At 52.6% G+C, this 15,570-nt stretch overlaps 1 protein-coding gene across 1 annotated transcript in view; it reads right to left on the bottom strand.

Moving 5' to 3' along the window:
- Positions 1-13,263, bottom strand: part of LOC111150043 (ankyrin repeat and BTB domain containing 2) — a 179,549-nt gene extending 166,286 nt beyond the window's left edge. Inside the window, exon 1 of the mRNA XM_022507363.1 lies at positions 12,162-13,263. Coding sequence (XP_022363071.1) covers positions 12,162-13,044 — 883 coding nt within the window. The 5' untranslated portion in view covers positions 13,045-13,263. The remainder of the gene's footprint in view (positions 1-12,161) is intronic.
- Between the last annotated feature and the right edge of the window lie 2,307 nt (positions 13,264-15,570).

Here is a 15,570-nt window from a genome sequence, read left to right as displayed (position 1 = left end):
TCACTGTATACACTCCCTCCCCACCCGGGGACTCTGGGGCCAGACAGACCTGGGTTTGAATCCTGCTGGGTCATTTACCAGCTATGCCACTTAGACTTCTCTGAACCTCACGGTCTTCCCCTGTGCAAGGGGGGTAAGAAGAAGACATACCACTCCGGGTGATTTTAAGAATGACGTGGGAGGATAGAGGTGAGGGATATGGCCTTGGGGCTGGTACCTTGGAGAAGCTCCTATGAGGTAGGGATGTGCTGGGGTTCTGAGTTGAGAGTTCAGTCCATCGGTTTCTCTGGCTGGGAAGGGAACACAGCATGGCTATAGAGTAGAGAAGCTGGGGGAAGGCTGCCTGGGTTCGACTATAGTCTCTACTTCTTAGTGGCACGACCTTGGGAAAGTGACTTAACCTGGGACTCCGTTTCCTCCACTCAAAGATGGAATAAAATAGTACCCACCTCATTTACTAAAGGGATAAATAACTCTGTTATATCACTCGGCCCCTTCCACGCAACCCTAACAATTCAAGCTTCTCTTGGGTGTTCTCTGGTGATCCTTCCAGATGAGTGAGCCAAAGCAGCATAGCAGCGGAGTGAAGGAAAGTCACCATCCGGGGTGGGGCAGAAATGAGCACTCCAGAACAATGATTCTTTTACCACCAATAATAGCTAATGTCTGAGTGCTCACAGAGCACCAGACTTCCCAGGAACACTTCCCACATGGTCTGGGCCCCACTCCAGGCCATTTACATCAGACATCAGAATTCCTGGAGGTGGGGGCTTAAGACACACACACATACACAGGTGTGCATATGTGTGTGTGTGTGTGTGTGTGTGTGTGTGTGTGTGTGCACTCATGCACGTGGGTTTAAAGCTCTCCAGGTGATTCTAATGTGAACCCAGGGTCATGAGCCACTGAAACAACCCAATGAGATAAGAACCATGATAAATACCCATTAAACAGGAGAAGAAAACTGAGGCTCAGTGACCAGATAAGTAACTGGCAGTCAGGCAGTGGCGACTCTCTCATGTTCCACCTCTCGGCCACCCTGTGCTGTCATGCCCCTCAGGAGGAACAGGAGACCAGCCCATCCAACAGGCACTCAGACCCTCCCACAGAGCCTTTCTCCGACTTCTCCGGAGCCCCCTCTGCCTTCTCAAAGCACCCAAGAAGGTTCTCTCTGGGGCTAAATTCCTGACTCAGATTTGACCTCCACAAACCCAAAGAGCCTGAAATGGAGCCTCACTTTCGAAAGACCAAGGGGTACAGGCCCAGGGTCAGATCGATCCACCGAAGACCTGGTCCGAATTAAGCAGATCTTTTGTTAATGACAGGAAATGATTGAGTCTACGATCTTCATTAAAGCCGCTGGCTGCCCTTGAAGAAGCTAGAGAGCAAACTTGAGGGGCTCCTAAGGCCCTCAACCATGGAATTAAAAGACAAAATAAATCTCTCCTGCCAGAGGCCCTATCTGACCCTCCTGGGACGGTGCCCACTAGCAGGTCAGACAAAGGGGAAGCAATGTTTCCACACATCATACGATTAAGGGCATTCAAGGAGATCTGGAGGCCAACCTCCTGCTTGGCATCTCTACGCAGGAGTGTGGGACAAGCAACCAAACTCACACGCTGACCTGCGGCTCAGTCCGGCTTCTTCCGCACACAGCTGTTCCATTCTATGCAATGGCTACTCCCTCCTTTCAGGGGCTCAGACTACACACCTTACTGTCATACTGATTCCTCTCCAAACTGTTGACATAGCCCAAGGCTGTAACTTCAAAATACACCCACGAACTCACGACCTCCCTGCTGACTCTCAATGCAAGCCACCATCCTGCCTGGCTTGGATCACTGCAAAAGCCTCCCCGGTCATGCCGCCTCTATCCCATCCTCGATGCTATGCTCTCCTTCCAACCTAGCAGAGGGGCTGATTTCGTTAAAGTACAAATCAGATTGTGTCATTTCTGTGCACTAAGTCCCTCCAGTGGCTCCCAGCAGACTCTGATTAATAGTCGAAGAGTCCCCCAATGGTCTACAAGGCCCGACCTGGCTCACCACCCCTCCACTGTCTCTCCAACCGAATCTCCCTGCTCCCCTACCCTCAACCCAGGCCAGCCACGCTCGTTTCCCGGAGCCACCAGCCACCTGCTGTTTCCCCTGCCCAGGTCCTTCTGCTCCAGCCTGGCGGGCCTCACCGTGATTCTACAGCATGCCTCCCTCTTCCTCCTTCCCCCCCAGGCCTCTGTCCCCAGACCTGGGAGGGTGCCCAGCGCACAGTAAGCCCTCAGCAAATATTTGTTGGATGAACAAGTAGATGCATCCCAAACCCAACTCTTGGCCTCTCCCGGGTTCCCAACCCCAACCCCTGTGACCCATGGTCTGTCTCCTCAAAGACCAACACGGTAGAAGGCACACAGGTCTCTCCTAGAATACTCTACAAGCACCCACGAGCCAGGTGGGGCTCCCTGGGATGGCTGTCCGGGGCCAGCCCCACCAGGCAGTGAGCTCCCCTGCTACAGAGCTGGGTCCCAGCATCATTCTGGCCTGCCCGGCTTATCCTGGGAGGGTTATATCCCAGAAGGACAGCTGCAAGCAAGTTGCCTGCAAAGTGTGTGCTCATGTACAGGAGCAACTTTTGAGGCTGTCTGTTCTGCCTCCTTCAGAACATTTTGTTCAACTTCAGCCTGGGGATTCGTCCGGTGCATGGGCTGGCAGGGAAGAAGGACGGTAAGCCGCCCCATTCGCAGAGCTGCTCAAACTTTGTGGTTACAGGGTAAACCGGGGTTCAGAACCCAAGCACCTTGGACTGTTGAGCTCCACATCCCAGTGCCTGGGGTTGCTGGCAGCCTGACATCATCCCCCCCTTACTCTTTCCCTCCTCTTTGAAAAACCAGCCCTGCCAACTGCAACAAACAGCATTTAAAAATATCTTGCTGGATTATACAGCCCTGCTTTCTAAATTCCTCACAATGCCTGTCTCTGTCCCACATAGGAGAAACACGGGTGTAGCGTATTTAATTTTTTTTTTTTTCCCCTAGCTGCTCCCCTGCTATAAATACCCAAGTCTGGGTAGGCGGGCCTCCAACACCGACTGCATGAAGTCACCTCAAGGGAGCCAGTCCCACCACAGTGCCGGCCCGCCAGGGTCTGGGCGCAGCTGTTGCGCACCGAAGTGCTGGGTCGGCCAGGAGAAGACAGAACTTATCCCTTCGATGGGGGTGGGTGGGTGGGGGGAGTTTAGTTAAATTTCTAATACATAATTGCAGTTCATCCCAATATGGAAAAGGCTGGTGTCTCGTCTTACCACCCAGACAGGGCTTCAGAGAGCACGTCCAGCTCCATCCCGGGCTGTTTCTTTCCCCAGGATGCTAAGCATAGGGCTTGACCTTAGGAAAAAGATTTCACAGCGTCCTTGTGGGGTCTAGAAACATTATCAGAGACAGAAGGGCCCTTGGAGAATCTAGCCCGACCTCTTCACACAACAGATAAAGCAACGGAGAGCCAAGAAGACAGAGTGATTCACTCCAGGTCACAGAGGGGCCACGCTCCAACACAGAGCTTTCTAGATCCAAACCCTCAGCTCGCTGGACTGGACTGTCCTAGATGCTTGTGCACAGAGGGCTGCTTGGGTGCGAGCTTTAGCTTGTGTTTATTAACAGCTCTCCTCACAGAAAATGCTGATTTTCATATTTTAAAAGATACAGACTAAAAAAAAAAAATTTTTTTTTTTTTTTAATTTTTAACAAATGCTTGGCCTTGGTTTCAGGGATGATTTTCATGCACTGAAAGGCTTGTTTTGCCCTGAGTTCCAATTTAATCTCTCCCCACCCAAATCTTGTCTATCTGGTACTTCCAAGTTCAGTTTCCCTATTTAATTTTCCCATTATGGATCTGAACCCACCCTCTCTCCTCAACTCACTGCTGGAAAAAAATGGACCCCAAATCATTAACTATAAACAACTGTGTATATGTATATACATATATATTTCATTCATAAGCTCTTTTTCTTACAGGAGAATTCCTTCACTGGGGTCAGGAAAAGCACTAACAGCAGAGTTATTAGCTAAGCCATTGATGACCTATCACATTTTATTATTGTCAGTGGAATTCCACCAAACCCTAGGGAGTCCGGTCCAGATGGCGTGCAGTGATAGCATGGTTCCACCAGATCAAGCATTTAATAAGACTGAAATCTTTATTATCAATACTCTGGAAATGGAAGGTGACTAAACCTGAGAACTGACCCACTACTTTCCAGAATGATCAACGCTAAACCGGAAATTGAACCTATCAAATCATACTCCTGACCGAAGAAAGTATCTTATCCTGCTTTATGTCCCTCTCCAATCTCCAGGATTTGAGAACCCTGCCTTGGCAAGAATCAATCCAATGGCCTCATTTAACAGGACTGTCAGCCCTGACCTTCATTTGGTACTGGCATTGCTTTGGCCCGAACTGCTCTGTTTAGGGCCCTGGGACGAAAGGCTGAGTGTGAAGCCAAGTTGAATGGGAGAAGCAAGGTGAATGAAAGCCTGGTTCTTCATGCCCTCTCAGCCCAGGCCAGCTTGCTCAGTCTTCCCTCCTTCCTTGTACTGCTAGGACAACGGACAGTGGGGGGGTGGGGGGGGTGTGCCGGGGAGGAGGGGTGCCGGGGAGGGGGAAGTGCAGAGAAGGGTGTGTGCTTTGCTGAGGCCAAGCTTCCAATCAACAAAAGGGGTAACGGGAGGTCTGCGGCTGTGGTTAAGATGCGCTGGGGGAGCGGACGCACTCGATTTCTGAATTATAAAAATGAGTATTGGAAAGCTCTCTTCCTGCACTCTGGCAGGCTTCTTAACATCTGGATAAAAGATGTGGGAAAGCTGTCCCTTTTTGCTGCGTTATCTGCCTTGTTCTCCCCATCCAGCATCTGAAGTTTCTGGCCAAGCGGGGTTGCCTGCTGTTCTCCAACACACACACTTCAGCTTCCAGGTCTCTGCGTACCAAGTTCCCTCCGTCTGGAAGCCTGTGTGCTCTCCACACTGCCTCCCCTTCCCTGCCACAGACCTGCCTGCCCCAGTCCCACTAGTCCCCATGCCACATCCTCACAAAGCAGCCCTCCCTCCCAGCCAGGCCTCCTCTTCCCCGCTTTGAGTTCTCTTGTCACCAAAAGCTTCCAGGTCCCCATCTATAGGGCAGATAGGACATCCACCTCTTAGAAGGGCTCGGGAGCAGAAGGGGAAGAGCTGATGGAAAGCAATCAGCACCATCCTTGCCGACGAAAGCCAGCCACCCTGGACTTCCTTGCAAGGATCTGGGCATGTGCTTTGCCTTCCCTACTAGACCCCACGCTCCCTGATAGTCAAGATCAATTCTTGCCCTCCTCCAACTTGTCTCCATTGCCCCGTCCGCAGCCTGCTCTCAGGAAGAAGCCGAGTAACGAGGCCGGCGTGCCTGTCTCAGCTTACTTGGGCCGTGCTCCCTCGCCTTCTCCTCCCAGTTCGGCATGGGGCTCCGAACACGCTGCCAGAGCTGCAAAACCATTTAGGCTTTTTTTTTTTTTTTTTTTTTTAAAACAAGCAAGAAGACCACAAAGTATGTTTACATGACAGGCCAGCAAAACACAAAACACCTGCTGTCCCGTGGCTCAGGACTTGGCAGCTCCAACAAGCGGGGGCCAATATCCACAGTGGAATTGCTCCCTGGGGCCGGGAGCCTAGCATGTGCACTGCCACAGTCCTCAGTGCAGGGGGCCAGGCAGGAGCTTGGGGTGGGGAAGAGGGTCTGATCTGGCTGACCTGTGCCAGCCGGCTTCATCTTGGGGACTATCATAACGGAGCAGGGTGCAAGGGTGCTTTTTCCAGATTCCCTAACTTCCCTCTACCTATTAGTCACCAAGGAAATCCTTGTGGCTACTCCTTGTCACCCTGGCATTTGGGTCACAATCTCCCCCTGCACTACAGACTCCCACTACGGCAAAAGCAAATAAGACTAGTACATTCAACACGAGTCTGCAAAAACACAGCAATAATTAGAATTAATATTTTATGCGCCAGAGTACAGAGTTCCTTACAGAGGCTTTTATTAAATCCTGAAAGTCATCCTGTGAGGCGGGTACTGTTTCTCAGTCCCCGGCAATTTTGCCCCCCAGGGGACATCTGGCAAGGTCTGGGGATGCTTTTGATGGTCACGCTGGCAGTAGGGAGGGGACAGGATGCTGCGGGCATCCTAGTGGGTAGAGGCCCGGATACCACGAAGTGCCCCACAATCCACAGGACTTCCTCCACAACAAAAACCATCCAGTCCCACAGGTCAGCAGGGACAAGCTTTGAGAAATCCTGTTATCGAGAAGAAAACTAGGGCACAGAAGTGAACCTGCCCAGAGTCGCATAGCCTCTCAGGTAAGGCACCAGGAAGGACCCCCAGGCAGGACGACACTGAGCTCTGCTCTTCACACTGACCCCAGCCGCTAGGCCACCCCTGGAGCCCCCGCTTGGCACCAAGGGCAGTGCCCCACGCAGAAGAACCAGCCCCTCGTTTTCCCGTAGATCAATGGAGACGTGGAGCCACTGGCTGGAGGCATGGGCCCCAACTCAGACTTCAGAGCCAAAACATTCCGGGGCCTGCTATGCAGGCTGCTTCTCTCCCCAGGCTCCCAGCACTGATATTTTGCCCCGTGAAGGCTGTACCAGGAAATCATAAAGGCTCTTCTGCCAACTCCAGAGCCCGTGAGCTGAGCTCCCAGAGACCAGTGGCTGAAACGCAGGCTCCCTTGGGGTGCCTTCCCTACTGGGTTTCTTCCTCTCCTGAACTGACTCACCCTCCGTACGAGTCTGGCAGCGGAGGCCACAGCTTTTCCATTGCGCTGGGCTGACTGCTCACCAAGCAGCTGACCTTTGCCAGGCCCTCCCTGCCCCTCAGAGGCAGCAACCGGGGGTCCTTAAGGCCCATGGCACCTGCGGCATTCGCTCTGGGACAGCCAGGAGAACTGATGCAGAGTAAGGCAGATCCCTCTGGGGGCCCATCTGTGCCCAGATCTTGAAGCCCGGTTTTCAACATTGGTTAGGAAGACTCACTGGCCGAACCCATTTAGGGAGCCCGGATCCAGCAGGCCGCCAACCGATAAAATCTGTCATAAATACTGCTGTCACTAAGAGCTCGGTGGGGAGGGTCGCATATAGTTCCTCGCACCTTTATTCCCAGGAAAAGCACGGGCCTAAGGCTTGGGTGATCCGGGGCCTGGTCCTGCCACATCTATGACCTCGCTGTGAATTTTGGGAAAGGGCCATCCTGTTCCATGGATTTTTATGGGGACCCAGTAAGGTCACGGATGAAAAATGTTTCAGGTGCTGCACAGAGCATAGACGTGTGGAGACGGGCCCAAGGGTCCACCCCCGTCCTGTCAGGCAAAGGCCAAGTACAGACAGTGGGACAGATAAGCACCAGCCCAAGGACTGGCACCAACCCTATGTCTCTGGCTTGCCTTGGAACTTAGGTGTCGCTCGTCCATCCCGGGAGTGTCTCAGCAGTGCCAGCCTTACTTCCTTCTCAGACGGGAGGCAGGGGGTGGAGCCTCTTCTGAGCAAGAGTCATCAACTGAGCTCACCCTCTGGGGCAGCTCTGGGGGCAAGGGAGGGGTGGGGGTGCTATTCTTAGGGGAACTGGCTGCCTCCATCTGGCAACTCAGTCCTCCTGCGGATTTATCTGCTGCCTAATAGACTTCTGCTGTGACACCCCCACTTTGGGTACTGCACCCTGAAGAGCTCCCCTATTTACCTTTGAAATACAAATGAAACCCCTCCATTTACATCTACTCAGCACAGCTGGCCTCGGGAACCTGTGAGAAATCAGGGTATCAAAGGTTGAATGAGGTTCCTGAGGCTTGGGAACCCCCCAAATGCTGCCTCTGTTCATCAAGAACTTGAAATTCTCTGCCACGGTATTAAAAGGGGGAAGATTCTTCCACGGTGTCCAAGGATTTCAAAGCAACTTTATGGAATTAAACATCTGTGCGGCAGAATCATTTATTTGCCCGATGAGTACGTACAGAGCACCTACTACGCACCAGATGCCCTGTGGGGTCCCGGGGAAACGACGAGCTCACAGTGGGGTGGGTGAGACAGACCCAAGCAGGAAATGATATGAGCATATGCTCTGGGGGCTGCAGAAACATGGAGGAGAGGCGGCTCTCTCAGTCAGGGGTGGAGGAGTCAGGTAAAGCCTTGTGGAAAAAGCAGAACAACTCCACCTTGTTCCTCTAACTACTCGAGGCTGGGTTGCATTTCTCTGGCAGTCAAGGGGGAAAAAAAATAAGTTTTCATTTCCAAAGCTTGCTTTGTTCCAGTTTTACCAGCTCCCTTGGCTTCAATAAAACTGTCCAAGAGAAGCTGCCCTCCTCCCTCAGACTACCCAGGTGTGAAAACTGATTAAATACCAACTAGCGGCTCAATTAACTCTTGTCCGCTTCGTTGACGATCTTCAGGGAAATCTCCTTATCATCTCCTTGCTAACAGAGTCCTCCAGGAGAACAGCACACCCGCTGTAGACGCAGCCCTTGTACTTCTTGGCTGTAAATGACATGGTTGGGGCTTGCTTCTGATGATAAATAACCAAATAATTCAGACAAGTCCCGAGTCACTAGATTTTGCCTAGAGATTCTTCAATAGCAGTGGTACTGATACACTTCCTATTATCAGTGACATGCCAACGAGGCCCTCCTTGGCTGTCATTTAGATTAGCTCTAGTCACATTATCCCATTACCTTGCCTTTTTTTTTTTTTTTAATAACATTTACTACTAAGGGTAAAATCCCTGTTTGTCACTGGTTTATAAGCTTCATGAGAGGTGGACCCTCCCCTCCTTCTCCCCTTAATCCACAGCACTTCTAACGCCCAGCAGTGGACACAGGGTCAGTGCTCAGTAAATACTTGTTGAATGAACTGCTACCCTTTACTGAGCATTTACTGTGTGCTAAGATCTTTAAATCTATGATCTCACCCAATCCTCATACCAACCTCATGAGGCAGGTGCAGTTATGACCCCCTCATTTTACAGATGATAATGCTTAAGAAATGTGCCCCGGGTCACTCTTATAAAGAGCAGAGGTGACAGAGAATGCCTTCCTTACCTCCGTGAAGGGGCTACTCTTGGGCACTTCTGGGTTACTGCTTTGGAGCAAGGACATTCTCAGCAAAAACCTCATTTCATATACAGGCTTGGAACTGAAGAGGATTTTCTCAAATGCTTTGAGCACTCATGAAAGCTCTTTCAGAAGAAACCCAGGACTGAGTCTCAGTATCAGACTTACACGCAGGGATAGGAAAGAGCAGGCGCTGGCGGGGGAGCAGGTGCGGGCAGCGAACCGGAGAAGTTTCTATTTTCTGCCAGCTCCGTGCTTATAAATACTACATCCCATAAGGAAGCCACGGAGATACTATCCCTTAATGACACCGGGAACACGGACATCAATACCGAATGAGCAAGTGATAGAGAGCTCCTGCTGCTCTGCGAAGCTGAGATCATGTTGTACAAACGCTACAGAACTTTTATCATCCATCCTGGGCTGAGCAAAACCATATTCGCCCAGCACTCTGAGTAATGGCCAGAGTAGATGGATTAGGACCCTTAAATTCCTGGTTGCAAGACATTAAAAGTTTAAGAGCCCCATATAGCTGAGTCAAATGCATGTGCCCATGCTGTATAATTAGCAGGCACAACAACAATAAAGCTATAATTGAAAGGGAAGACCAGCAGGACAAGAACACGAACCGGCACCTTCCTCCCAAGTGTAGCCACTTCTCCCTTGGTCTTCACCTGCGTAAACGGTAACCCTGCCGGCCTTGGGCTTCAGCGTGACACAGGTTTGGATCTCCCATTCCTTCCCTGAGCAATTTCTGCTACCCTCTGAAGTCAGCTTTCAGGCATAAGTAATTCACCGCTCCTCTACTAAACATTCCTTTCACTTTGTCTAAACAGACTTCATAAATCAACCTAGTTACTGTTTACGGAGGCCACCGGCAGGATCTCATGTATAAAAAATGAACATCCATGCTCCTAAGTGGAAACGGAGGGTCGCCTTGCCTACAAGAGACTTCCCAGGAGACCAGGGAAGGCACAGAAGGAGACGCTTGCTCGGGTTGTCCAGGGAGCCCTGCTGTCTGTCACGTGGCATCCTGCTGTCTTGACTAGCACTGCTTGAGAAGGATTGTTTGGAGTAAGGGAGGAGGCTCAATGATGGGGTCAGAAACTCAGCCTGTAAAGAAATCCCAGGGAGTGATGACCCTAGATAAGAAATGGCATTTTGGGGTAAGCCCTTTAGTGGAAGACAGCTGTGCTCTAGCAATTCCTGGTTACTCTGCCTTTTCAGGGGACCCCGGAGAGGTAGCTGTTCTTCCTAGCTTCAATTTGCAGTTGGAAAAACTGAGAAGTTCCTCTACCTGCTGGGTACCAGCTGAGCACGAAGGGCATTTTTGGTTTTGTTTGGCACCTCTTGTTCCATTTTTGTCCTAGTCTGGTCTACAGGCTCCGGGCCTCCGTCTTTTCTCCTAGGGAGCTTTCCTTCTTTGAGCTCAGTCTGGGCCTCCCCCACAGCCTAAAGTACAGGATTCTCCCCTGGGCTATGATGGTGGGTGGAAATTCCCCTGCCCTCCACTTCCTCTCCTGGAGCTCATGTTCCCGGTGTTGATACCACAAACTCAGAAGGCAAAGCACAATTATCAGCTGTGACATCATCAACACAGATTCTGGGCTGACCTCAACTCTGACCTCAGAGGAGGAAAATTAAAAGGCAAGTGCTCTTCCATTCCAGGCATCTCCTTTGGTGGTGCCAGAATTAAAACCCAAACCAAGGAAGGGCTAAGCAAAGTCATGCTGCTACACACAAACTATCTTCAAAATGAGGCTTAGACGTCAGCTGCCTTCCTTGGAAACTGGACTGGTAAGAATGAAGCTGTTTCCTCTCCTCTGATGGCCAAAAGCTTCAACTCTGGAACCTGCCCAGGCTCAGATTTTAGCTTTGTCACTTAATGTCTGTGTAATCTTGGGTAAATTGCTTAACAACTGTGAGCCTTGGTTTCTCTATCAGTATAATGAGGATCATACTAGAGAGTACCCACTTAATAGAATTGCTAGGATTTCTTGAATTAATGTATGAAGTGCTAATAATAGGGACTGACATACTGTTAAGTGCTCACTTTAAATTTTAGCTATTTTGATGTTCAACCATGTTTAAAGTTGACTCCCTTTATCCCTTTTCAGCACCCGCCTGGCCTCTTCCACGGACTACTTGTTTGTCACCGAAGGCTGTCCCCAAAATGGCCTTCCAATCAGATTGCAAGGATGTCTAGCCATAGTACCATTCTAAATTTATGGTTTGCTGACTTCTGAAATTGGAGTCTGGTAGGCAGTTTGCTGTTAAATATATGTCACACCCTCGCCTTACCAGGGTGAAGGTCAAGTGCTTCCCTTCCACCCTTTGCACTGAAGACTTGTCATCCTTCAGAGAAATGCAACTACCCAGTGTGGTTCCTTTCTCAAACTCCCCATCATGCAGTTGCCCATCCCCCATCACCAAGTTTACTGGGTCATCATTTCTTTTAGGAAAGCCCATAAGGTTGTGCATTTACTATAACACTGAGCACAGACAGTTAAGAACCCACCACTACTTTCCTGCTTCTAGGAGGAGGCCTAAAGTGCATCCTTGAAGCCTGCAAAGCTCAAGGCAGCTGCACCTGATCCTGGGCTTCCTGCTCCCTTCCTTCCATCCCACTTATCCAAGGCTCAGGTCTTAAGAGTTTGGATCCGCTGGCGGCTGCTATTGGGCTGGAGAGATCTAGGGTCAGAGCCACAGTCCATCTGCTCTGCTGCTGGGGAAGGACCACTAGAGATCCAGTCAAGCAAAGGTAAAGAGCGGCAGGGCAGTCAGCTTCGTGGGAAAAGAGGTTCAGGAATGGCTTGATCAAGAGCCTCAATCACTAAACAGCATCCACATAGTGATGACGCCACAACCTCCAAAAGCCAGCAACCCCCAAGAACTATCTTTGGCAAGAACCATTTAATGAATTCCATCCTCAAAACAAACGTTTTATCCCAGGTCCTGGCACACTCACCAGCTTCGCCCTAGGAAATTCACCCCGTGGGTAGCCCAGGGCGGGAATTCTCTCCCATCTATCCAAGGCCTGAGGCCCGCACACTTACCATTGGCGTTCTTGCCGCAGATGAGATGTTCATAGGGCTGCAGGACGCCCCAGAGCTCCGCGTCGTTGTTGATGACCATCTCCAGGGCCTCGGGGGACACCTCCCCGGCCCCGGCCCCTCCGCCATCGGGGCTCTGGCTGGCCAGCACCCTGGCCCGGATCTCCTCCACCAGGTTCTCCATGCAGGCGGTGAGCGAAATGGCCGCGTACTCGTGGATGCGCACGGAGATGCGGGTGTCCACCATCCAACGGAAGAAGCGGCCCACCGAGAAGGTGAGGCCACAGCGCGCCGACTTGCCCCGGCGCAGCCCGTCGCCGGCGCTCATGCTGTACAGGGACAGCGCCTTGACCGCGGCTACCGCGCAGCTCTCGGCCAGCGCCCAGCTGTGCACCAGGCGCACGGCGCTCTGCACCTCGAAGCGGGTGCACTTGGCGTGCAACACGCTCAGGCGCTGCGCCTCGCGGGCCACACGGATGAGCGCCCTGCGGAGCAGCCCCGCCAGGCGCCGCACCGCCTCGGCGGAGAATAGGGGCAGCCGCCGGCCGCCGGCGCCTTTGCGAAGCACCCGGGCCACGTCTCCCTCTGTCCAGGGGAACTCCTCCAGCTCGGGGAGGCGCGGGCAGCGCGAGAAGAGGTCGGCCACTTCGGGGTCCTCGGGCAGCACCGTGTTCACCGTGTCCCAGCTGTTGTGGCGGCTGTTCATGGAGCCGGAGTAGCACCACCAGGCCGCCCCGCGGTGCTGCTGCGCCGAAGAGTTGAGCGCCTGCGAGTTGGACTTGGAGGACGAGAGGCTGAGTGAGCGGCACGAGTCCCCGGCCCCATACCCGGAGTCCAAGGTCAAGTCCTCCAGCGTCTTGAGAGTGGAGCTGTACGTCCCGGCCATGGGGAGCCTGCCGGCGGTGGCCTCGCCGAGCGAGGGGCGCTCACAACTCCATGCTCCCTTCCCCGAGTGGGCAGGAACAGGCTCTAGGCTCTCCGGGGCGCCCTCCTTCCGCTCGGCGGCCGCATCGCCCGCCCGGAGGCCGCGGGAAGGTGGGCGAGATTCTCCACGGCCGGGGCCCCGCGCGTCCAGAGTCCGACGCGAAGCTGTCACTGGAACGGCCCCTGCCGCTCCTCCTCGGCAGCCCCCTGGTCCTCCTCAGCCTCCCGCCAGCAGAGCGTCTGTCCTCCGCAGAGAAGGAATCCCGGGAGAACAGGGCGGTGGCAGAAGGAGGAGGCGGCTCGCGGCGCCGCGCGAGTCCAGGACCAGCCGGCGAGAAAGCGCTCAGCAAACTTCTGCGCCGCGCGGGCGGCCCGCACAGCTGGGTACCCAGCCGCCGCCGGCATGCAAATAACCCGGGGCGGCTCACCAATCATCGGCCGCGACGGGCAGGGGCTGCACCAATGATCTCCTCGAGGGGCGGTCACTATGCAGATTTCACGGGGCTGCGGGTGAAACCCCGCGGCGAGGGAGGCGGGGCTGGAGGCCGAGGGTCGGGTAAAACGGCGGGGATGAAGGTGGAGGAGGGGGAAGAGCTCGCGAGCCCTCGGGAGCGGCGGGAGGTGCGAGCAGAGACCGGGAAAGGAGGGGTCGAAGCGTTAGGCTCCGGAGCTGACGATTTAATGAAAAATTTAAAGGAAATGCCACGGTGCGCTGCCCCCTGCCCCCAGTCCAGCCATTGGGCGTTCGCAGCCCCTTTTCAAGCCCCCTTGCAGCCCTGCACCGATGCTGACTTGTCGACTGTGGTCCCAGGGTTGGGAGGAGGGGTGTGGAACAGCAGCCTAGGGGAGGAGGCACCAGCCAGGCACCGCACCTCTCTCCCGGACTTTCTGACAGGCCCCTCCCGTTTCCTGAGATGAAACTCATTTGTGTTTAGTGGGAGGAGGGACGTCCTTCCTTGCTTCTCCGGAATCCGTCTGGTTTTCTTTACGGTGCTCTCCAGGTTCCAGTCAGACCAGATCTGACGAATAGACGGGCTCCAGGAGGTCTGTGGTCCCCCTGCCTCCCCACCACGGGAAATTACGCAGTTTTCTGAGCATTAACTCTGGGGAGAGGGTCCTAACTTTTATCAGAGTCTCAAAAGAGCCCGTGCCTTCCGCGTTACATTTGGACAGTACGACTGGCTGTCAGGTGGAGACTTTCTGTCCGGGGTGTGTCTGAGTGTGTGTGTGTGTGTGTGAAGGTGAGAAGGGTGCTAGGTAGCACTGGCCTGCGCTCCGGCACCTGGCTGCATGCACCACCTCCTGACGGTGTGCCCATGGAGGAGCCCTGCGCCCCGCCGGGACTCGGTTTCCTCCGGGGTGAAGCGAGTGCTGACCTCCAAGCAGCGCCCTTGTAAACCTGTCTCCGGCCCTGCGTCCAGAAGCGGTCAGCCAGAGCGCTGTGGTTCCAGCAGATCCACTCCCAGTCCTCCCCGTCCGCCTGCTGTCCTGCAGCTATGCACACACACGTGCTCGAACGTGCACATGCCCCCTCCCGAGCAACCGCAAAGTGAAGGAGGAGATTGTGCACGCGGTGCCCCCAAGTCAGCCTCCCCCGCTCCTGAAGGGCTCCTTTGTGCTGTATCTTACACAGTTCCAACTTCGGGCCGTGAGTTGGATACGAACTAGAAATGTCTGGTTTGTCTCTTTACTTCTGAAATTAATGGCCCTTTCCCTGTGAAATTCCTTTTTTTCCCCTGTGGCAGTTTGGCTTAATTTTTCCTTTCTGCGGGTCTTTTATTTATGCAATATCGCCGCCTCATGGTCAGGAGAGAGAACGGAGTCAAGGGTGGAAGACACAAGTTCGCGAGTTCAAGTTAACAGAGGACACAAGGTGTGACTACAGCGGATGGAACTGAGATAAGTCAAAAGTGGGTATTGAGGTTCAACATGCCAAAAACGAAATGTGATGCAATTTAAAACTTATTAGCGGAAATATAATTTTAAAGCAAATGTCGCCCTCTAATGGACATTTAGAGGAAAGAAATTGCCCAAAGGTTGTTTTTATTTTTCCTCCCTGCCTCCCTCCCTCCCTCCCTTCCCTCCCTCCCTCCTTCCTTCCTTCCCTCCTTCCTTCTCTCTTTCCTTCTTTCCTTTTTTCTTTTTTTGTTGTGCACACCCTTAAGAAGCAGAGAAAATTTCTTAACTAGAAATTTAAAACAGGAACTTACTGAGTGGAAAAGTTATCTAGGAAAGAGTCGATGCCATTTATCTTATAAATGACTTGATGACATAAAAGTGTAATCAAACATGCCTACAGACAAATTTCAAAATCTTGTGGATGTTAAGCCACTCGCAAATATTTGTTCTGCAAAATTCAGCCATGGAAATTACTACTGGAAAAACAGTTGAGTTTCATGAATAAATAAATTACAAAGAGAGAAATAGATGGTTAGGAACCCTATACACTAAAAAAGACTTAAGACATATCAACTAGTTAGTCATAATG

Source organism: Enhydra lutris, unplaced genomic scaffold (genome assembly GCF_002288905.1).
Source record: "Enhydra lutris kenyoni isolate GAN:26980312 unplaced genomic scaffold, ASM228890v2 scaffoldscaffold22, whole genome shotgun sequence".
NCBI classification, from domain to species: Eukaryota; Metazoa; Chordata; class Mammalia; order Carnivora; family Mustelidae; genus Enhydra; species Enhydra lutris.
This window is presented reverse-complemented; position numbering and strand designations above follow the sequence as displayed.